Source organism: Macaca fascicularis, chromosome 18 (assembly GCF_037993035.2).
Source record: "Macaca fascicularis isolate 582-1 chromosome 18, T2T-MFA8v1.1".
NCBI lineage: Eukaryota > Metazoa > Chordata > Mammalia > Primates > Cercopithecidae > Macaca > Macaca fascicularis.
Window position 1 is genome coordinate 22927461 of NC_088392.1, and position 23898 is coordinate 22951358.

General features: G+C 43.9%; 1 protein-coding gene across 16 annotated transcripts in view; it reads right to left on the minus strand.

Moving 5' to 3' along the window:
• The window catches only part of NEDD4L (NEDD4 like E3 ubiquitin protein ligase), a 368857-nt gene extending 354716 nt beyond the window's left edge, over positions 1-14141 (minus strand). For 7 of the 16 annotated variants that reach the window (XM_074022437.1, XM_074022436.1, XM_065533742.2 and 4 more), the window contains exon 1: positions 12391-12489. In XM_074022437.1, coding sequence (XP_073878538.1) covers positions 12391-12450 — 60 coding nt within the window. In that variant the 5' untranslated portion in view covers positions 12451-12489. Of the gene's footprint in view, positions 1-12390; positions 12490-12618; positions 12739-12790; positions 12928-13711 lie in introns of those variants that run through there. The other 9 variants (XM_074022439.1, XM_015439728.4, XM_074022435.1 and 6 more) reach the window with 3 other exon arrangements.
• Between the last annotated feature and the right edge of the window lie 9757 nt (positions 14142-23898).

The window sequence follows — 23898 nt, forward strand, 5'->3', positions numbered from 1 at the left end:
CAGCCTTACTACTATTTTTTAAAAATTGCTTTAAGAAATTGGAATGGCTGAGTGAAGGGAAGTGGGTACTCAGAGTCCCAGAATCCCAGTGTGGGGAAGTTGCTCATTCTTGATACGCCAGAGAGCAAAAGCAGAGTGGGTTAAATGGCCCCTCTTGTCTGTTAGACCCAAACTGTGTGGCTCTTCATTCTAGGCTATTTTTAAATTGCCTCAAGGCAGATGCGGTGGGGATTAGCGGGGCTGTGGGACTTACTGTTAAGACCCAGGAATTCCCAGAACCAGAGACTTCATCTAGGTAAGATCACTGGCTGCCATTACCAGCCCATGGAATTGACTAGACGCAAAACCCAGAGCCTGAGTTTTCCTGGGAGCAGTTTTGCCAAAGGCATTCTCAGTAAGGCTGGAACAAGCCTGTGGCTATTCCACCCGAAGACAACCAATCCTGAAGCCCCAGACTAATGCCAAGCAGCACCCAAGAAAAGGAACTTTGCCAGTGCCTACCCCATCCAGGTGCAGCTGCAGAGGACAATGCCCAAGGGAGATTCTCACCCTGGACAGACTTCAGCAGAGGCAAGCTGCCAGACCGGCTGACCAAAGCAAACACTCCCAGCTGTTCCTGTTCAGCCAGCTACCCCACCGTGAGTGACTTATTTTCTCCTTCTCCAAATAGAAGGTTCATTGCAGTCATCCTGTTCTTTCTTGCCCATTGTAGGTTCAATGTTTTCAGAGACCAGATAATTTAAAAAAAAAAAAAAAAACCTCCTTTCAGGTGCAATATTACCCAGAGATCCTTGCAATACGTAGATGCATATTCAGGTTGCCTCCCTGAGGAAAGGGAGAATGTGCGTTTCACGAAGCCAGGGGCATTTCTGAAGGTGGACATACTATCCAAGGTGTGGAATGCAGGGTCACCATGCCTACTTTACCCCCAGCTCAAGAGGTAAGGAAAAAAAGGTAATTCTATCTCCTCCTTGCCACGGCAACTGGTTGCAGGATGAACAGATCTCAGCTTCTGTGGGCCCTGAGACACAAGGGAAGATTTCCTTAATTTTAAGAGAAAGGCACAGGAGGCCTTTCTCTTTCCTTTACAAGTACATACTTAAAAACAAAAACAAAAAAACAAACAAACAAACAAAAAACAGGCATAGCTCTGGCTGGGCACAGTGGCTCACACCTATAATCTCAGCACTTTGGGAGGCCAAGGCAGGCGGATCACTTGAGGTCAGGAGTTCAAGACCGACCTGGCCAACATGGTGAAACTCCATCTCCATTAAAAATAAAAAAATTAGCTGGGTGTGGTGGTACATGCCTGTAGTCCCAGCTACTCAGGAGGCTGGGGCAGGAGAATACTTAAACCCAGGAGGCGGAGGTTGCAGTGAACCAAGATGGTGTCACTGCACTCTTGCTTGGGCGACAGAGCAAAACTGTCTCAAAAAAAATAAAAAAAATTTAAAAATGCATAGCTCTGTCAGTGGCAGCCAGCCTAGGACCAAGAAGCCCTGGAAAGAGCCAGGCTGTAGAAGGGAAAGCAGAAAAAACAATGAACCTGGTTCCTAAAGACATCCCTGAGCTGGTCCATTTCCTTACTGTCTAGGTGAACATTTCCTAATTGAGACATCATAACTAAACACCACAACCAGTTCCCATGACAACTATCAATTATCTTTCACAATTTATGGGCCACCATAAACCATGAATTGAGAAGGACCAACTCAAGCCTCACAATTCTAAGACGCCATCAACTGTCAGCTGTCACTTTTTGGGGGTGACAGGAGTGGAGGAGGATGGTGTGAGTACAAGAAATCTACCAACACTTTAAACACGTACCAACTATAACATGAATTCAGAATTATTAAAAGGCTGGGGAAAGGGGGACAAGGACAAGTCTCTGATTAAATGCAACATGGTGTTTGTCAACTCCACCCTTCTGTTTGGGAAGAGATATACTCTAGGTCACACCCAACAGTGGCTGGATATCACAAGTCAGTGGAAAGAAACAGAGAAGAGTTGACCACTCACAGGTGAGTATTGCTATGCATAGCTATCACTCTGACACCTCAAACTATTCAACACCTAATAGAGTAATGAGAAGGTCTCTAATTCAAAACCTAAGAAAACAAAAATAAGGAGAAACGGATTTGAGTCTGATCACAGGAGACAATTTCCATAGCACACACAAAAAATTTCAGAGAACCCAAAATACTACTAGCAATGTAAATTACTTTCACGCAACTGAAGTGCACAGAAGGACAGAAATTCAAACTTCAAGTGTCCACAGTGGAGAGAAATGAAACATCTATTTTGCAAACTGCAAGTGGGGAAAAAGAAATACAATTTACTAGTCATTTTTTTCTTAAAATAATCCTTACTTTATCCCTCCAACTCCCAACGTAGTGGTGAGCTCCTAACATGAAAATGACCTTGTGATCCTTAGATACAAAACACAAGGCGGACCCTAAATAAATAAATGTTCCACTGAACAAACACCATATCAATATTTGTACTGAACAAGTACTATAACCTTTCACTTGAAGCTTGAAGTACATGCCATTCGGGGATTTTTAAACTCAGGTTTAAACTTTTATATTAAGAAAAAAAGATTTATTGTAGAAATATAGAAAAGAAAACACATGTAAGCAAAACAAGAGACAATAAAAAACTACCGATAATCCCCTTTGCTCAAAGATAACCTCCATTAACATGCTGGAATATATCCCTAGTCAGTTTTTCCTTTTTCTTGTTTTGTAGAGACAGAGTCTCACTATGTTGCCCAGGCTGGTCTTGAACTCCTGGGTTCAAGTGATCCTCCCACCTCTATCTCCCAAAGTGGTTCAGATCATAGGCGTGAGCCACTGCGCCCAGTCCCTAGTCATCTTCTCTACATGTAAACACTTTTACCCACAATAGGGTTCTACTCCATCCACTGTCTTATAACCTACTTTTTCTATTTAATATGATACTGCTGACATCTTCATGGTATTATTCTTCAACACTGCCCCACCCCACTCATCACTCCCACAGCTGCAGTATACTCTTCTGTACCTCACTTCTCGAAAGGAGGAAAAGCTCTTACTCCTGGCTTAAAGTGCTCTCTTTAGTAATAACACAAATAATATTCACTGAAAATTAAGGTATTGATTCCAAAGGCACGGCACATGCCAATTTCTCAAGAATCAGCATAAGCATACTCTAGAATTCAAAGTCAACAGGGGAAGTTCAGCTCCCTGTAAATGTAGCTCAATCCAAAAGCCACATTCATTTATCTTCTGGAGTTAACAAGTGGGGAGGAAATACAGACAGTTTGAAACTTAAAAACCAAGTTACTGACAAGAGTTATGGCTGCATCCAATTGTCACACACAATGCACGAAGCACAAAAGGAATAAGAGCAAGAAGAATAATAGGAAGTGAACTGATTGTCTTTTTTTTCTTTTTCTTTTGAAATGATGTCTCCTTCTGTTGCCCAGACTGGAGTGCGGTGGTGCAGTCATTACTCATCGCAGCCTTGAACTCCTGTGCTCAAATGATCTTTTCCACCTGGACCTCTCAAGTAGCTGGGACCACAGGCATGTGCCACCATATCCAGATAATTCTGGTTATTTTTAGTACAGATGGGGTCTCACCATGTTATACAGGCTTTGCTTTTTCTTGAAACCTTGCACTCCTTCCTCTACCCAAAACAAACTGGGCAAGATGAAGTCAGCATGATGAGGACACCCAAAGACAACTCACTTAATAACTGAGAAGGAAAAATAGAGACTAGCAAAGAAAGCAGAAGATTCTCCACAAAGTCCCATTCTTCAGGTTCTCGGGGTAGTCAGGAGATTCGTAAGTAAGTTTGTGGAGCCTGTCACGCTGTGGGACACAAACACATGTTTCCCCATTACTAAATAGTACTGAGTGCTTACTAAGCAAAGTAATTCTCTAAATAGATTAGGATTACTTGCATTTTCTGAAAAACCAAAGTAACTTCTAGCATTAAGACAAAAAGAACTTACACATGTAAATAAAACTAACCCATTCAACACAAACATCTTCAATTAAACAAGAAAAATTGATAGAAAGGGTCTTCATCTCCTATATTACCTCTGACCCAAAGTCTGCCCTCACAGGCTTCCTCACATTAGTGACATCCAACACTCACTTGCCAAAACATAAATCTAAAACTTAACGTCACAGAGATCAGGTTAAAAAAAATGATTAGCTTTGCATTTTCCAACATTCATTCATAACAGAAGTTCAACAGAGGCAACTCAGTGTGACCTCCGGTCAGCTAGAGAAGCATTGGCCATGGTTCCCAAGTGCACTTCTCACTGTTACAACAATCTCAGCATTTACCCACAATGGGAATTCCAGCTTTACTACATGCTTTTAAATATACATTCTAAGACATGATCCAAAATTGCACCCAAGGAGACCAAGAGCTAACCCTTGATTCAGGGTGGAAACTAGAAATTAATTAGAATGTAAAAATTGTTGGCCGGGCGCAGTGGCTCACACCTGTAATCCCAGCACTTTGGGAGGCCGAGGCAAGCGGATCACATGGCCAGGAGTTCAAGACCACCCTGCCTAACACGGTGAAACCCTGTCTCTACTAAAAATACAAAAAAATTAGCCGGGCGTGGTGGCGGGCGCCTGTCGTCCCAGCTACTCAGGAGGCTGAGGCAGGAGAATGGCGTGAACCCGGGAGGCAGAGCTTGCAGTGAGCCAAGATCACGCCACTGCACTCCAGCCCGGGCGACACAGTGAGACTTCATCTCAAAAAAAAAAAAAAAAATTGTTAACACAGGTAAGTCCAGGGGGTGGAGATGCAAATCAGGCCCTCGTCACCACACCACTGGGTCCCCTCAAGTCAGGGCACACGGTCTCTGCCTGGTAGACAGGAGGTGGAAACATCCCGGAGCCACTTAAACAAGCCATCTACATGTCACTTCAGTGTGCCTGGGAAATCACTGGTCCACTGCAGCCCAAACAAAGTGACGGGTGATGGGACATCACCCAAACCAGCAAAAGGACAGTTCCCTCGGTTTGTTCATGCTCTTCATGGGACCACTATCCTTACAAGCCCTTCCAAGTTCCACCTTCACAGGATAGATTTCACATCACAGCTTTTTTTTTTTTTTTTTTTTTTTTTTTTGAGACAGTTTCACTGTCACCCAGGCTGGAGTGCAGAGGCGCAATCTCGGCTCACCACAACCTCCATTTCCCAGGTTCAAGCGATTCTCCTGCCTCAGCCTCCCAAGTAGCTGGGATTATAGGGGCATGCCACCACGCCCGGCTAATTTTTGTATTTTTAGTAGAAATGGGGTTTTGCCATGTTGGTCAGGCTGGTCTTGAACTCCCAGCCTCAAGTGATCTGCCTGCCCTGGCCTCCCAAACAGATAGGATTACAGGCATGAGCCACCATAGGCGGCCACATCACAGCTTTTTAAACTTAAAAAAAAAAAAGAAAAGAAAAACTCACTTTTGAATGGCCCTTTTCTTTTGGTGAATAGGAGGTATAAAAAGAATACAAAATCTCTTGGTAGATGTCTGCCTGCCAAGAAGTCACCAAACACTGAATGTGATGACAGCAAGGGAATCTGAGAGCCTCGCCATTTAACTTGGTGAGTTTTGAATCAATACAGGACTGAAGTCAGGGACAAAAAGTCGACTGGGGTGTCAAATTTAAGCTAGTTACCCCAGATACACTTACATAATAAGGCTTTTCTCACCTAAAGGCATTACAATAATCACCACTTGGGTTCAACACGAAGTATTACAATCACAGTGAGATTCTACTATTCATGAAATAAGAGGCCCAGATCTTTACACCATCGACCACCAAACGTCCTGCTAAAACTTCAGCCACAATCTTGCATCAGGAATCAAGAATGTCTCTGCTAATCAAACATCAGTAGTTGTCATAATTATCAGCTCCTTCTCAGAGTCAGTAACAGAAAGTTATGGGAGGGTCCACACAGCAGAACTAGGACTATTTAGGAAGTCTCTACTAAATCTAAATCTAGTTTCTAGTTTTCTAAATCTAGTTTCTTTATTCTCAACTCTAAATTATGCTCTCATTTCCATATTCCAGCAACAAGCAACATCCAAGCCAACAGTAACATTAAACAGTGAAGAGTACAAACATTGCCACCTATAGTCTGAAAATGAAATACATTTGTTTATATTGTGACCTGGAAGAGAAACAATGTAAAAACAGAAAGTAACATTTTGTCATACTTCTCCCACCCTTCTTTAATCCTCCTGCCCTGATACTTATTGTCACCATTATATTATTTATATATTATTCTAATCCTCCTTAGCATGGACTACCAAAAGATCAACACATAGTTTGCTTTATCGCCAGTTAACAAATATTTCAGTAAGACAGACCCACTTATTCAAATACCTGCAACATCAAAAAGCTTGAAAACTCTTAAGTTAGGATCTCTTTTTTTCACTGCTGCTACTCATCTAAGACTGGAAATTTAAGGGCAACAATAAAATCTGTTTAATATAGATCTTGTAACTTAAAATAAAAAATTTAATTGGCTGTTAATCTATCACACACTGCCATGTTTTCATGATGCCATTTTAAACACTGCACAAGCAGACAGGTGATTAAATTAGCAATGAGCACAGTTGCTTCCTTTTGAAATGAGTGCAAAAGTAATTTAGCAGAAACTCCAAGGTACTGCTGCAATAATGTCACACTCAATCATTCTTTTATTTATTTATTTATTTATTTTTGATATGGAGTCTCGCTCTGTCGCCCAGGCTGGAGTGCAGTGGTGCAATCTTAGCTCACTGCAAGCTCCACCTCCCGGGTTCACCCCATTCTCCTGCCTCAGCCTCCAGAGTAGCTGGGACTACAGGTGCCCGCCACCACACCCGGTTAATTTTTTGTATTTTTAGTAGAGACAGGGTTTCACCATGTTAGCCAGGATGGTCTCGATCTCCTGACCTCGTGATCTGCCTGCCTCGGCCTCCCAAAGGTGCTAGGCAATCATTCTTAATATTTTTAAACAGTTTTATTGAGATGTAATTCACACACAACACAATTCATCCATTTAAAGGGTACAAAACTCAATGACTTTTAATATGTTGGGAATTCTTCTTTGGGGTGATCTTGGCTTGTTTGCCTTTGTTTTCTGAGACAGGGTCTTGCTCTGTCACCCAGGCTGGAGTGCAGTGGCATGATCATGGCTCACTGCAGCCTCAACCTCCCAGGTTCAAGCCATCCTCCCACCTCAGCCTCCCCAGCAGCCACGACCACAGGTACATGCCACCATACCCAGCTAAGTTTTTGTATTTTTTGTAGAGGCGGGGTTTCACCACGTTGCCCAGGCTGGTCTTAAACTCCTGGGCATCAAGCAATCTGTCCACTTCAGCCCCCGAAGATTACTCATTTTTCTGGGGAAAATATACCAGATATATTGAGGTACCCCAGAATCCCAAAACAAGCTTTCCCAAGTAAGCTTCCTGGTGATGTGGACACACACTGCACTGAAGAAACACCTGAATACTGTGCAATGGTTTTCATTTGAATTGCATTCTGTAATGGCAAATAAACTGCAGTCATCTGAGGATCACCATTTGTCACCGTCCTCACCCTTGGAGCAAAATTATTACTATTCTTTTTTTTTGAGTTTCGCTCTTGTTGCCCAGGCCGGAGTGCAATGGCCTGAACTTCTCTGCCTCCCGGCAATTCTCCTGCCTCAGCCTTCTGAGTAACTGGGATTACAGTTGCCTCCCAACATGCCCAGCTAATTTTTGTATTTTTAGTAAAGACAGAGTTTCACCATGTTGGCCAGGCTGGTCTCAAACTCCTGACCTCAGGTGATCCTCCAGCCTCGGCCTCCCAAAGTGTTGGGATTACAGGCATGAGCCACTGCCCCGGACTATTATTATTGCGACAGAGTCTCACTCTGTCACCCAATCTGGAGTGCAATGGTGTGCGATCTCGGCTCACTATAATCTCTGCTTCCAGGGTTCAAGCTATTTTCCTGCCTCAGCCTCCAGAGTAGCTGGGATTATAGGTGTCCACCACCACGCCCAGCTAATTTTTTCTCTTTTCTTTTCTTTTCTTTTTTTGTTTTTGTAGAGACAGGGTTTCACCATGTTGGCCAGGCTGGTCTCAAACTCCTGACCTCAAGTGATCCACCAGCCTTGGCCTTCAACATGCTAGGATTACAGATGTAAGCCACTATGTCTGGCCTAAGCAAAATTATTTTTATTCCTTAAATTAAGGAAACTGATGTTCAATAATGAAATAAACAATCATAACATTCTGATTTAATAAAACTAAATATAATGAAAATTAAAATGTCAATGTCTACAAATTCCACACACACTACATCTGTGAAGAAAATAAATTATATTCAGTAGTTTTTTTTTTTTTTTTTTTGAAACAGGGTCTCACTCTGTTGCCCAGGTTAGAGTGCAGTGGCATGATCTTGGCTCACTGCAACCTCTGCCTCCAGGTTTAAGTGATCCTCCCACCTCAGCCTCTCAAGTAGCTGGGACCACATGCACATGCTGCCATGTTTAGCTAACTTTTCTATTTTTTGTAGAGGTGGGGTTTCACCATGTTGCCCAGCCTGGCCTCAAACTCCCAAGCTAAAGTGATTCACCTGCCTCCATCTCCCAAAATGCTAGGATTACAGGAGTGAACACTGCACCCGGTCCCTAGAATCAAATTTTAAAACAACACGTTATATTCAAGAATTTTAAAAACTGATTTTAAATGTGACCATGAAAACTAGGCCCTTTTAAGATTTGTTTCTCAAACATTACCTATATGTCCTGGGTATACAGTCTACCATCCAGCATGTAGACCCGACACAGGCCTTGGACTTGGCATGACTGGGCAAGCCTTCTCTCTCTTCAGAAAACAGCCTGTCAGCATTCACCTTGAGATCCAAGCAAAATCTAAACCACAATTTCTGAAAGCAATCTTGTCCTCACCGTTTTGCACAGCTGCAAAGATGGCACATAGGGTTTCCCAAGTCATCTCTTGAAAATACACACAGGCCCCCTTTTTAAAACTAACAACTATTCTTAATCACTTACAGATGGCTATCCAGTTGGCTATCATCTAGGACCCCAGTTCCTTCTTTGCTAATGCCTATTTAAGAGCACTTCTCTTTTCCTAGCAGTTTTCTCAAACATAGAAAAGCAGAAATCTGACTACTCGTTGACTTAAAAGTATTGAATGATTGGAGCTATTGAAACTGATGGCTTGGAGTTTTCCCAGGTTTCTAGTCACTGTAATTCATCAATTCTAAAATATCCTTGTTTTCATATTTCAACTTCTCTGAAATAAGGATGCTTCATAAGATGAACAGTATGTCGTAACTTGACAGCAATTTTTTCTCTTAGTGGTACATGAAATAGTGGCATTATCTTAAAAGTGACAGCATCTTAAAGTGAAAGAAATATGGTATCCACGCCAAAGGTTAGCCTTAAAGGTTTGTTATGAAGTGGATAATTATATGTAAATGAGTAGAAAGACCCCTAAGACAATAGAAAGTAGTCGTGACTGCAACCATAGCACAACTAGCTGCCACATCTCAAAGGACATAATGCAAGCCACTGACTGTAACTAGGTTAGAATGTGGCCCCAATTAAGCCAGATTTTTACCATTTTCATGAAATTTCCAAGCTTTAAAACACTCTGGAGACCACATTAAGCACGGCTCCTGGTCAAATCTGGTCCAGTAGCCATCAGTTTGCAACCAGTGGTGTTTATTTCTCTTACATTATCTTGAATAATCTAGATATTAAGACCTTTCCAGGCATTTGGCAGAAAGGGAGGATTATTCAGCATGTTAAAAACTAGGCCTTTCTCTTCAAAATACCTGGCTCCATAACTTATTCGTTTTGTGTCCTTATCCAGGTCACGTAACCTCTTTGAGCTTTCATTCCTCATCTGTAAATCACAGCCCAGCTCATACAGTTCTCATGAGAATTAAGCAACACAGTATGTGCACAAGGCTCAGCACTTTGCTCTCATGGCGCATCTTAAAAGTGACAGTATCTTAAAGTGAAAAACATATGGTATCCATGCCAAAAGTTAACCTCAAAGGTTGATTATAAAGTAGATAATTATATGCAAATGAGTAGAAAGACCCCTAAGCCAGCAAGCCAGCAGGGAGCTGTGGTGACTGGCACCTACAAGCAGATCTGCCACATCTCAAAGGACATAATGCAAGCCACTGATTGTGACTAGGCTAGAATGTGGCCTCAATTAAGCCGGATTTTTACCATTGGTATAGAAGAGGCATTCAAAAGTAGCCAACTATCGTATTTGTATAGGATAAGGAGAGAAGGTGTCATTTATCCTATGTCAGCCTGGCCTTCATTTGTATGCCATTTGCTTCATTTTAACTACTAATGAAATTACTTAATGTCATATCTAATGTGATAAGAAGCTGCCATTCAATCCCAGTATTTTGATCAGTAGAAAAATCTTTTCAATAAATTATCCCTTTCTAAAATGGATTAAAGATTTCAGAAAGTTAGCAGTAACATTCATAAGTAAACTATACCAAAATGCACTACAGATTGACAAAAATAAATAAATAAAACAAAACAAAAAATCCACCAAGGACTCAAGCCAGATGCAGAAACTAGTCAAAAGTGTTCTGATTCCAAACCAAATGTGATTTTGGGCCATGGATCAGAAGTTTTGTAAACTGCTAATCCCTCCAACACCAAAAGTACTTCATCTGACGGTTTTAAATCTGGCTACCTAAAATGACATGATTTAAATCAGGATAAATATGAATTATAACTCACCAGAGAAACCTCCGCCTGAAACACACAGCAAAAATTAAATAGCACATACATTCACACAAACACAGCCCACATCTCAACCCCTTACCTTCTACAAAGGGGACAGACATCTGCTGATGATGCAAGGAACAGCACCAAAGCCTCTGCTTTGGCATCCCCATTTTCTGGGTTCATGCAATGCTTCATCAACAGCAGTGCAGAGAGCTCAACAGTCTTTATGAGCTGGGACATAACTAGGTGCACTCCAAACCTATCATGCTTTTCATCAATCTCAAATCAAAATACAAATCTACTTTGAAGAAATGTGGTAGGTATGAGTGTCTACTTTGCTAAAGGGTTTATGAGGTCACTCGTCTAAATAGCGGTCAAAATCTCTTCATATGGGATATTCTGCAGCACACCAGGCCTACGAGCTGAAGTGCACCCATACTTAATACGCCCTGGAAGAAAAACCCTGCCGTTTGCTTCAGCGGGCATTCTACTTTCAGAGCCTGCTAAAACCTTCCATTGGTTTTTCTTACACATACTAATTCAGGGACACAAAACAAGCTGTGCAAATTCAACAATTTGTCGTTAATATTCTACGAAGGCATTCCCTGATTCTCTGAAGGGCAACCTGACAGCATGAAACCGCCCATGAAAAACAAATACCACTGAAATGTGAAGTCATCAAAACTGCCCTCGCTTATTTTTTCACTGGTAGGAGAAAGTTGAAAAAGAAAGACAGATGAGACTCATCTTGCGTAATACAATGTGTGTGCAACTAAATATTACCAGCGACATGGCAATAAATAGATAATAAAAGGTGTCTTCATCACCTCTTGCTATTTCCTATACAGCCCCAAATTCCCTTCTAGCAACATGCAGGAGTGAACCCAGTCACATGCCAACACACACTCGGACTCTGTTTACATTCCAAGCTTCACTTTCACACTAGACACCAGTTATGATGATTAGTAGTGACTCCTGTAGACAGAAGTGGCAAGATGTGCTCTAGGTAGATTCTGACACTCACTGCCAATGTAAATAAAGCATAAACAACAGTGACATTAACGTGTTTTATTTATCCAGTTGCACTTCTCAAAACACTCTTAAAATCCTTTTTTCGGGGAGTTTTTACAAATAATCATGTTATTAAAACATTTTTTAAAAAAACCTAGGATGAAATGCAGCTGTCCTCACCCCCACGCCCCGCCCCCCCCCGGGCCCCGCAATACGTCAACCCAAGTAGCCCCTTTGTTTAGGAATGTCCGTGTCTCTGCAACTCTAAGAGCTCAGGGCCTGCCCTCTACTGCCACTAATTAAATGGAGAAGTAAAGGATGCAAGCGAAAGCTCCTCAAAGAGAGAAACCAGGAGGGAGAGAGGAGAATCCCCCGGGGTCAATGAAACAATGCTACTTTTCACCTATCCCCAGGTAGTTACACAAAACGGGAAATTATTTTACAAAAGCACAGCGAGGCAAAGTAATCAAACACACAAATCACACATTATTTGCACTGTGATCATTCTTTGATCAAATAAATACATCAAGCTTTGCCTAGCACCGCTAAGAAAACAATTCATACCCCAAACACCCTTCCCACCCCAAAATACCTTTCATTCCACACTTACGTAGCACACAGGCACACACACACTATGCCAGAGTAGGAGAGCTGCAGAGAGCGGAGCCATAACGCGAGCCTGTCTCAGATAATAGCCTTTCTTCCAACCCCACCCCCATCACGAGAGAAAGAGAGAACCTCTGAAAAGAAAGGAGGGAGGGAAAGAAAGAGAAATCGAGAAAGCCTGAATTTCCAGGCATCAACTTTTCATGAAATGCACAACCAGGATAGGAAATACCTCCCTGCTGAGTAATGCTTCTTGGGTTGTAAATTCACCTCTCGAAAGGGTAGCCAGACCTGAGCGCGCACCCCGACAGATGGCAAACCACTCCTACCTGCTCCATCCAGCCTGCCTGTCACGCCGCGCCCGCGACAAGGGTCCCACCCCCCTTTTTGGCAGAGCAACATACCAGTAAGGGCCGAGGGTGGCTGGTCGAAAGAGGACTAGGCAGTGATTTAGAAGGACTGTTTCAAAAGGGGGGAGTGGGAGGCACGGAAGAGAGAGTGAAGGTAAAAACAAAGCCCTTTCCAGTGAAACCGACCGCCTGGAAGGCGTGGCTTATTCATTCGCTTTATTAATAAAAGAGATCAATTGAGCTTTCCTCTCCCCACCCACCCCGGAGGTGCCGGGCTTTGAATCCTCGGGAGGAAAAAAATGGCAGGGCTGCAAGCTTCCTCCCCAAGTTTGCAGGAGCACCTGCCACCAGCCTTGAACACCTCCCCCACCGAGGCTCCGAAATCCACAATCCTAGCCGTAGACTTTGCAAAACGAGGGGAGGGACACGCGCAGCGTGTCCCCCATTCCCGGCGGGATAAGCACGCACAGGGTTCTGAGCGCCTGCTGATCCACACAATCATGAGACAGAAAGTTCCAGGGGGAAATGATCCGGCTCCTCCGCAGCCCCGGGTCTCCAGCCGCGCGACCCAGACGTGACATGCATCATGGACTCCCGGGCTGCAGGGGCGAGAGGCGGAAAGTTGCCCAACAGCCCCGGGAGACGCTGCTTGGAGAGGAAGGGGGAAGAGCCGAAGGGGGAAGAGAGGCGCGCGTGCCCCCTCCCTCCCCTCCCAAAAGCGAGGAGCGGCGGAGTGAACCCCCAGCTCCAAGGGCGTCGCGCCGCTTTATTTACAAACAATGCGCTCGGCTTGAGGAGGATGGGGGATGCGGAAGGACCCAAGCTCCCCTCGATCCCGCTCCGGGGCCCTCCCGCTTTGGGGCTCCTGCAGACGCCGGGTACGAGCACCCCGGGGGCGGCCCCTTTCCCCTCCCCCTGCCGGCGCGGGACAGGAACTCCCTGGGGAGTCCCGGGCAGGAAGGGGGTGCCACTCACCTCGTCTTCGGAAAGTCCATAGACCGGCTCCCCGAGCCCGGTCGCCATGGAGCCGGCGACCCGCGCGGGGTCCGAGGCGCTCCCGGCGGCTGTGCTGCGGCGCGGGCGGCCGGATCTCCCCTCTGCCTCCAGGTCCCCCCGGTCCCGCACCCTGCCCTGCGCACGCCCTGCCGGGGAACCGGCCGGGCGCCGGCAGGTGAGGGTGCCCGAGCGCGCGCCCCGGCCGCTGCCGGCGCCGCTTCCTCCCGGAAGGCTGCGGGACCAGCGGGCCGGCGGCTCCCGAGAGCGCGCCGAGCACCCAGCGGCAGCCCCGGCGCCTCTCCCTGCGCGCGGCGGCGGCGCAGAGCCCGCCGGGCTTTCCCTCCCTGCGGCCCGCGCCTCCCTCCCGCCCCACGGCTCTCCGCCCCTCTCCGAGCCTCCTCGCGCTCCCGGGGACCCGGCTCGCCCGCCTCCTCGCTAGCGCCGTCCGGGCCCCCGCTCTCTCCGCCCCCTCCTCCGCCTCCTCCCACCGGCGCCGCGAGGGGACCCTCCCCTCTCGTCGGGGCGGGCGCACGCGCCCCCCAAGCCAATCACAAGCCGGGCTGGGGAGAGGGCCGCGGGCTGCGGGGGTAGCGGAGTTCAGCCCCACGCCCACCCCGGCCCGGGGCCTCCAGCGCGGCGCGGTGGGGGTCACCCCGCCGCTAGGCGGGTCTGCAGGGGCGTGTACGGGCGCGCTTGGCCGGCGCCGCCGACCCTCCCTCCCCTCCCAGGTTCCCTCCGCTTAGGGGAGGGGGCGCGCTGGACGTTTGGGGGCGATAGAGGCTTTTGCGAACAATAACAAAAACGCCCTGAGCGTTTCTTCCTCCCGGTGGTCTTTTTACCAAGAGCCCTGAGCTCGCTGTTAACTGGGAAAAGGGGAAAAGATGGATGTTTCTAGACCCCTTTAAATTCTTTGCAGCCCCGGCGAGCAGGACTTGGCTACATTGTCAGCTCCCGGGAGCAAGCCGCCCGGCCCGGCCGCCAGCCGAGGAGAGGCTGCCCCAGTGTGGCCGCGAGTCGCCATTGCCTGTGTCAACGTTGTAGGGAACAAAACCAACATAGCGCCCGCCCCGAGTACACACCCACCCACACGAAAACATACAGCATGGTTCTTTGAATAAAAGGCAGTTCATTTTTGAGCCGCAACGTGAAATATCAAACTCAAGCTTAAGGTTATCCTTTGCATACGCAAACGATCGAGACGTCTTATTAGCCACCGTAGGATTCTTCCCACGTCCCAGCTACTGTTTCTCTAGCAAGCAGTTCATTTAATCCTTCCGATTTATAGGACTGCAAGAGACTACTTTAAATAAGTGAAAGAAATTCGTCAGTCTACTTTTTCAGGAAGCCTTTCCTTAAATTTAGATGTTAAGTGCAGTTGTGAGTTCAAAAAGAAACAGACGCAGAACATTCCATTTGCCTTTGAAAAGGAAACATCAAAGTGCCTACTTGGGTATTACCAGGATGCATTTAGGATTTTCATTCAAGGAAGTTAAGAGAGAACTCGCGTGACCTGAAAGAATCATCTTCCTCGTTGCCAGCTACATAACTAAATATCTGCTGTTTGCCTGCTAGTTGGTTTTCAAAAGAGCACACCCATCCTACCTTAAGCTCTCCTTTGCCTCCCTGCAACATGACTGGCTTAAAACCTGTGCCGCAGAATGGGTTTCCTTTGAAGACTAAGCCCCATGGAGTCAACACTCTACTCAGAAGCCTTCTCTAGAAGTCTTGTGCCATGAAGTCCACAGTACTTACAGGCCGCAAAACCCCAAATGAAAACTATTTATGGAGGACTATTTAAAAGTCAGATTTCTGTCCATTCTTTCAGTACTGAGGTTTTTCACCCCTTTCAAACCTGCAGTCTTCAGGCCGGGCGCCGTGGCTCAAATCTGTAATCCCAGCACTTTGGGAGGTTTAGGAGGGCAGATCACAAGATCGGGAGTTCGAGACCAGCCTGGCCAATATGGTGAAACTCCATCTCTACTAAAAATACAAAAATTAGCCGGGCGTGGTGACGGGCGCCTGTAATCCCAGCTATTCGGGGAGGCTGAGGCATGAGAATCCCTTGAACCTGGGAGGCAGAGGTTGCAGTGAGCTGAGATTGCGCCACTGCACTCCAGCCCGGACCACAGAGCAAGACTCTGTATCAAAAACAAAAAACAAGAAACAAAAAAACAAACAAACAAAAAAAACGGCCAGGCGCAGTGGCTCACGCCTGTAATCCCAGCCCTTTGGGAGGCCGAGGCGGGTGGATCACGAGGTCAGGAGATCGAGACCATCCTGGCTAACACGGTGAAACCCCGTCTCTACTAAAAAAGACAAAAAAATTAGCCGGGTGTGGTGGCGGGCGCCGGTAGTCCCAGCTACTCAAGAGGCTGAGGCAGGAGAATGGCGTGAACCCAGGAGGCGGAGCTTGCAGTGAGCCGAGATGGCGTCACCTCACTCCAGCCTGGGCAACAGAGCCGGACTCCGTCTCAAAAAAACAAAAAACAAAACAAAAAAACCCTAAAGTATTTTGATAAACAAAAGGTACACGTGCTCTCTCTCTCTCTCTCTCTCTCTCTCTCACACACACACACACACACACACACACACACACACACTCTCAGATGCCCTTCCCTAGCCTGTGACCCTCATGGATAGGAGTCAGTGCTACCTACCCTCACTAGCCAAGCCTTTGTAAAATGTGTACAGTTTATATTATAAAGGAAGAAAAGTAATTAAATAATAATGCTAGCATTTTGGGAGGCAGAGGCAGGAGGATCATTTGAGACCAGGAGTTTGAGACCAGCCTGGGCAATATAGTGAGACCCCTGTCTCTACAAAAAATAAATAAAAAAAATTAAAAAAATTAGCCAGGTGTGGTGGCATGGGCCCATAGTCCTAGCTACTCAGGAGGCTGAGACTAGAGGATCACTTGAGCCCAGAAGTTCAAGGTTACAGTGAGCTATGATCGTGCCATTGCACTCCAGCCTGGGTGACAGAGCAAGACCCTGTGTCTCTAAATAAATACATACATAAATAAATAATCAATTCTTAAAATGTGCTGAGAAAATTATAATTTCTAATTACACAGGACGCTGCTTCCACATCCTGAAGGTACACAATTCCAGGCTTCGCCTTTGGGTAAGGCTATGTTATCTTGAAACTGTAGAGGGGTGTGGCAGTTTATCTTCCTGTCCTTTATCATCTACTCCCACACACCCACCACAACAGCCTATAACCCTGCACTCGGGGTCATGTCCTTGTCTTTCCCTGAGGGATGGTTATTAGGAACTATAATATGAAGCTTGCCATATGTCACTTATTGTGGGGTGTTTATAAAATCGTGATCCATTACATCAACATCCTCTGTAAGAAGACTAATAAACTAGACATTTATTTCAGATCTATGAAGAAAAGCTCTTTTGCTTTCAAGAAACTGGTAAGCTTTTGCATGGCAGATGACCAAGATTATTAAAACTGACTGTATTTTTCTATCTACTTTGGCCACCAGGAAGCTCTGAGCCAGTTTCATAGTCTTAAGCCATGAAAGAACCCATTTAAAAAAAAAAAATGAATCCCTTTTGTAACTATATACCAACTTTTCCCCAGTGCTGTGGTTCGCTACGCTGCACGTACATTGCAATCACCTGGGGAGCTTTCAAACAGACTAAGTGCCCAGTAACCAGCATCAGAGGCTGTGATTTAATGGATTGTGACATCAGTAGTTTCAACAGCCTCCCAGGTGATGCTAATGTGCATTTAAGGCTAAGAACATCAGCTTAGGCCAGTAGTTTCCAAATTTTGCTACACACAGAAACATTTGGGAAATTTTACTACTACTCCTCTCTGCCTCCCACTCCTAAGCATTATGATTTAATTAGTACAGAGTGCCACGTGGGCATCAGGCGCTTTAAAAGTTCCCCAGGTGATCCTAATGCACCACGGCCAAGTTTAGAGACATCTGGCCTAGATTTGTATTACTATTCTTTTCCTTTTCTTTTCTTTTTCTTTTCCTTTTCCTTTTCCTTTTTCCCGAGAGACAAGGTCTTGCTCTGTTGTCCAGACTGGAGATCAGTGGCATGGTCACAGCTCACTGTACCCTCAAACTCCAGGACTCAAATGATCCTCCCACCTCAGCCTCCCAAGTAGCTGGGACTACAGGAGCACACCACTGTACTTGGCTAAGGTTTTTTATTTTTTGTAGAGATGGGGTCTCCCTTGCCCAGGCTGGTCTCGAATTCTTAGCTTCAAGTAATTCTCCCATCTTGGCCTCCCAAAGTGTTGGGATTACAGGTATGAGCTACTGAGTCCAGCCTATATTCGTTTTCCTTATATATTTTCCACCACTCTGTTTTCTCATTCTTTTTTTTTTTTTCAACTTAGAGGAAATTACAGGTTATAAACACACTCAAACCTTTTGGGGAGTGAGGTAAACAAACATACTTAGGTGACTAGCATCATCAATCAGTTTAACCATCATCTACTCTCAAGTCTCAGATGAGTAATCCAATTTCTTTGGGGGTGAGGGAGGACAACCCTTAAAGGAAACTATTCAGCAGGTGTATCAAAAGCAATGTTTCCTCCAGTCCATTTTGCACCTACCCAACAATTATGTAGAACCTTAACTTGTAGAGTCTCCTCTAGAATTCATTTTCCTTTGTTCCCTTTGCAGGCTGCCTTTAGCATCTTAGATTTGATACTGTGGGTGTTTGGCAAATACTCTTCACTTGGATCATCAGAAACGAAAAATTAGCAAGAACAATTTTAAAGTACAATGGGTAATCACAAATAGAGAACATTTTAATGCTAAGCCTCTTTACAAATTATTGAGTTGTCTTAGCAAAACTACGTAGATCATAATCACATCTGGGAAGTACCCAAAGAAGAATAATGTCACATGTTTAAGTTTCATATAAATAACACTCAATTTTTCTCTTCAATTTTCAGTGATGATTTGTCTTCTTTAAAAAGAAGGCCTATTAAGCAGACACTTTGAAGATGGCCACGAACCTGTAAAAACTGGTATCATCTTGGAACTCAGTACCATTCCTTGACGCACAGAAATGTAACAAATTTAAGCCATTTATGATTATGTAAGAAAGCTATATTATGCTTCAAATTTTTGACAAATACAGAGGTGGGTAGCAAAGAATGACTTGTAAATAGCTCATCTTTTTGTATAAAAATAGCTATATTAGGCCATTCTTACAGTGCTATTAATGAAGAAATACCTGAGGCCAAGCACAGTGGTATTTACATTACACCTGTAATCCCAATACTTTGGGAGGCCGAGGTGGGTGGATCCCTCAAGTCCAGGAGTTCGAGACCAGCTGGGCAACATAGTGAGACCTTGTCTCTAAAAACAAAAAAATACAAGAATTAGCTGGGCCTGGTGGCTTGGGGCTGTCTCAGCTACTCAGGGAGCTGAGACAGGAGGATCCCTTGAGCCTGGGAGGCTGAGGCTGAGGTGTGCCAAGATTGCGCCACTGCACTCCAGTCTGGGCAATGGAGCCAAACCCTGAAAAAAGAAAGAAAGAGAAAGAGAAAGAAAGGAAGAAAGGAAAGAAAGAAAAGAAAGACCTGAGGCTGGGTAATTTATAAAGAAAAGAGGTTTAATGGGCTCATGGTTCTGTAGGCTGTACAGGAAGCATGGTGCTGGCATTTGCTTCTGGGAAGGCCTCAGGAAACTCACAAGCATGGTGGAAGGCGATGAGCAGCTAGCACTTCACATGATGAGAGCAGGAGCAAGAGTGGGTGGGGAGGTGCCACACACTTTCAAATAACCAGATCTCACATGAACTAACCGAGCTAGAATTTACTTATCACCAAGGGGATGGTGCTAAGCCGTTCATGAGGGATCTACTCTCATGATCCAGTCACCTCCCACCAGGCCCCACCTCCAACACTGCAAGTCACATTTCAACAAGAGATATGAAGGGGACAAACATCCAAATCATATCAATAGCCAAGCTTTTTAAGAAATACATTTTGGCCTGTAATCCCAGCACTTTGGGAGGCCGAGGCAGGCAGATCACAAGGTCAGGAGATCGAAACCATCCTGGCTAACACGGTGAAACCCCATCTCCACTAAAAATACAAAAAAAAAAAAATTAGCCAGGTGTGGTGGTGGGCACCTGTAGTCCCAGCTACTCGGGAGGCTGAGGCAGGAGAATGACGTGAACCCAGGAGGTGGAGCTTGCAGTGAGCCGAGAGCATGCCACTGCACTCCAGCCTGGGCAACAAAGCAAGACTCTGTCTCAAAAAAAAAAAAAAAAAAAAAAAAGAAATACGTTTTGAATACCTATGTGCTATTTATTCTAGAGCTCTAAAACTAATAAAATATCATTTATTAGTTTATTACTAATAGTGATTTACCTTTTAAAAATCATCATTTCTAAAATACCTGGCTTTGTTTTCACATTTTTACTACGTACTTTTTTATGCCTTTTAATTAGTCTTCTGATTGAGTAATGATAGTATTCTTTGTTTTCTTATTGCATTTATTTCCTCCTCTTGGTTGGGATGTTCATCACTGCATTTCTGTTCTTTTACTGGTTACACTTGACATTTTACATGCATGCTGTTAACTTCAGTTTAACAGCCTAAAGATTTCTTCATACATAATGAACTATAACCTAACTAGAGGTGTAAACAGACTAACTTACTCTTGTATCAATCACTGACTTTCGGCCAATCAAAGGGGCCAACTCTTCAAATTGTGCTCAAATAAGGCAAACACTGAGCAGTTACCAATCTAGCTATTTCTGTACCTCACTTCTGTTTTCTGTAAGTCACTTCCTGTTTTCTGTCCATAAACCGTCTTTGGCCACACAGCAGCATCAGGGTCTCTGAACCTATTCTGGTTCCAGGGAAGCACAGTGTTGCTGGATTCTCAAACTGTTCTTTGCTCAATTAAAATCTGTTAAATTTAATATGCCTGACTTTTGTTTTGTTTTGTTTTGTTTTAACAATGCCTAATGTAGCAAACCAAAAGTTCGTATCTTAATCCTCTATCTGAACATGAAGCTTAAAAACTATTTTGATCAAGATCTAGTTTTATTCTGCCTTGTTTTTTTTTTTTTGTTGTTGGGTTTTTTTTTAGTTTTTTCTTTATTTTTAAGAAATATTTTGTAGAGACAAGGTCTTGCTATGTTGCCCAGGCTGGTCTCAAGCTCCTAGCTTCAAGCGATCCTCCTGCCTAGGCCTCCCAAAGTTTTGGGATTACGAGTGTGAGCCACCACGCCTGGCTCCTGTCTTTTTTTTAAAACCACCAAATTAGATGCTATTATTATATTATACAAGTTCTTCTAGCATTACCAATATGGTTTGCAGTTTCTTTTCTAAGGATTCCTTGTTGCTTCTTAGATGTTTCTTTGGGATCATTTTCCTTCTTCCTAGGAACATCCTTTTAAATTCCTTTAGTAAAGATCCATTGGTAATAAACTTGCAGTTTTTGTTTACCTGAAAATGTCTATCCACATCCATGAGAGAGGGTGAAATTATCCATTATGCACATGTACCCTAGAACTTAAAGTATAATAATAATAATAATAAAAGGATATAAAACTTAAAAAAAATACATTTAGTTTATTTAAGGTTTGAACTGAAAATGGACTCCCCTTTTTATACAGAACCTTCACATTTTTGTGTGTAATCCCAATAAATATTTCCTTGCAACACTAAAAAAAAAAAAAAAGAAATAGACTCAAAGCTGTTGTGGAACAAGGCTGGATGTAAATAAATGTTCTTAATGTGATTCGTGTCCTTGATTGGTTTTACCCAACCCCTATCAGTCTGAAATCTCAGGTTTATAATCAGCTTATTTTGGCGGGGCGGAGGCGGGGGCGTGTTCTGGGGGACAGAACAACCCTTCAGGAAAAAAAATGGTAGTCTTATCCCAGGTATAATGTTGTTTCATTCTCAGCACTCTGAAGATGTTCCTCCTCTGATTTCTGCCTTCCATTGTTGATGATGAACAGTCAGCTCTTAGTCTAATTATTGTCCCTTTTAAGTCATTTGCCTTATCTTTAGCTGCTTTTTGTTTTCAGCATTCTAAACTTTCTATAATTTGTCTACATGTAGCTTTCCTTTCCTCCATCCTACCTAATGTGCTTTTCGTTTTTTCTATCTCGGATTTCAATCTTATTTCTGGAAAATGCTCAGCTACTAATCTATTCATATATTCTGTTTTCCCCATTGTCTATATTCCCTTCTTCCAGGGCTCCAATTAATTATATGTTAGATATTCTCATTCTATTCTCTGTATCTCTTAACCTTTTTCATATTCTGTTTCCCTGTCTGCTACACTCTGGGTGATTTCTTCAAACCTCTCGTCTACTTTGATAAATAACTATTTAGTTTAGTCTAATGTTCTGTTTGGCCCATCAGTTGAGTTTTTTTAATACAACAATTAGACTCTGTAATTGTATCTCAAGGTTTTTAGCCGGACATGGTGGTGCATGCCTATAGTCCTAGCTACTCAGAAGGCTGAGGCAGGAGGATCACTTGAGCCCGGCAGTTTGAGGTTGTCTGAGCTATCATCACACCACTACACTCTAGCCTGAGTGTCTCAAAAAATTTAATGAATGAATTATAAATAAAAGTTTTATTTAATTATTTTTCAAATCAGCCTCTCAATTCTTGAGTTTCTTATGTCTCCAAATTTTATTTCATTAAACATTTCATAACTAGTTATTTTCTATTTTGTTAATTCTCATATCTAAAAGCTTGGGGTGTGTCTTCCATTGTTTCCGCTGACTCTTACTCATAGTAACTTCGTTCCATGTGTGTTGATTGGGAATTCATTTGGTTGAGATTTTATTTGGTTAGTCTTAGTCTATGGGAATCCAAAGTGGATTTGTGTTTCTTTCTGCTAAGAAGCAGGGACCCTACCACTCTAGGACCACTGTAGCCCCATTTGAGAGTCTCAATTTAGTGCAGAAGTCTCAGGTTCAGCCACCAGCCAGAGGGGTAGTCTCCCTTCAACTGCAATATTCATATATTAATAGCATTTACTTGCTGCTTACGGCATCATTCTTTGGTTTTAGCTAACTTTTTTCAGGTTGGAGGAATGTGATAGACCGTATTACTATTTGGCAAATATTCACTTCCTCACCCCCAGTAACTGTCCCTGCCCCAGTAATATGGCACCTATTTTGGCCAATGGACTCTTAGCAGAAATGGCAGTGTGGCCGGTTCAAAACAGACATCATAAGAGGTTTGCAAGATTCTGCGACCTCTTTTGTGCTCCTGCCCTCCACCATGAGAACATCACATCCTAGATGAGCATTGCTCCTTAAGTATCAATGAGGAGAACCATGAAACAGACCTGAACCTGGCCTGGAGCCTGGAGCAGGGTTATTCAGCTTAACAGCTGCCAACATACAATGCAAATTAGAAATAAATGCTTACTGTTGTAAACATTCAGATTTTGAGATTTTTGCTGTACATCATTATCACAGCCAAAGCTGAGTAATATATGGGACCTTAAGGGATGAATTCCCTTATGAACTGCAAGCCTAGCAACACATTTAAAAAGTTAGGTTGGCTTATAACAGGGAGACTCTTCAGTACAGCTGGACCACCACAATGCCAGCCGAGGAAACTCAGGTGATGTTCTTTATTAATGATGCATTTGAGATTTAATGCAGTTAAGTCTTTTTTCCTAAAAGAGGCACAGCCAAATTTGTTTTTTGTTTGTTGGTTGGTTGTTTTTTTTTTTAGACAGAGTCTCACTCTGTCGCCCAGGCTGGAGTGCAGAGGCATGATCGTGGCTCACTGCAACCTCTCTGCTTTCTGGGTTCAAGCGATTCTCCCGCCTCAGTCTCCCAAGTAGCTGAGACTACAGGCATGCACCACCATGCCTGGCTAATTTTTGTTTTTAGTAGAGATGGGTTTTGACCATGTTGGCCAGGCTGGCCTCAAACTCCTGATGGCAAGTGATCCACCTGCCTCAGCCTCCCAAAGTGCTGGGATTACAGGTGTTAGCCACAGTGCCTAGCCTAAATTTTTTTTGTTTTTGTTTTTTAAATTTAAAAAAAAAAAATTTTTTTTTAAATACCTTTACATTCTAATTCATCCCTATTAACACATGTACTGAACTCTAAAGTCAAACATCAAGTTCCTATTTCCTAGAAATTGGGAAGAGCATTAATTAATTCATATGGCTGGCCCCTGTAACATAA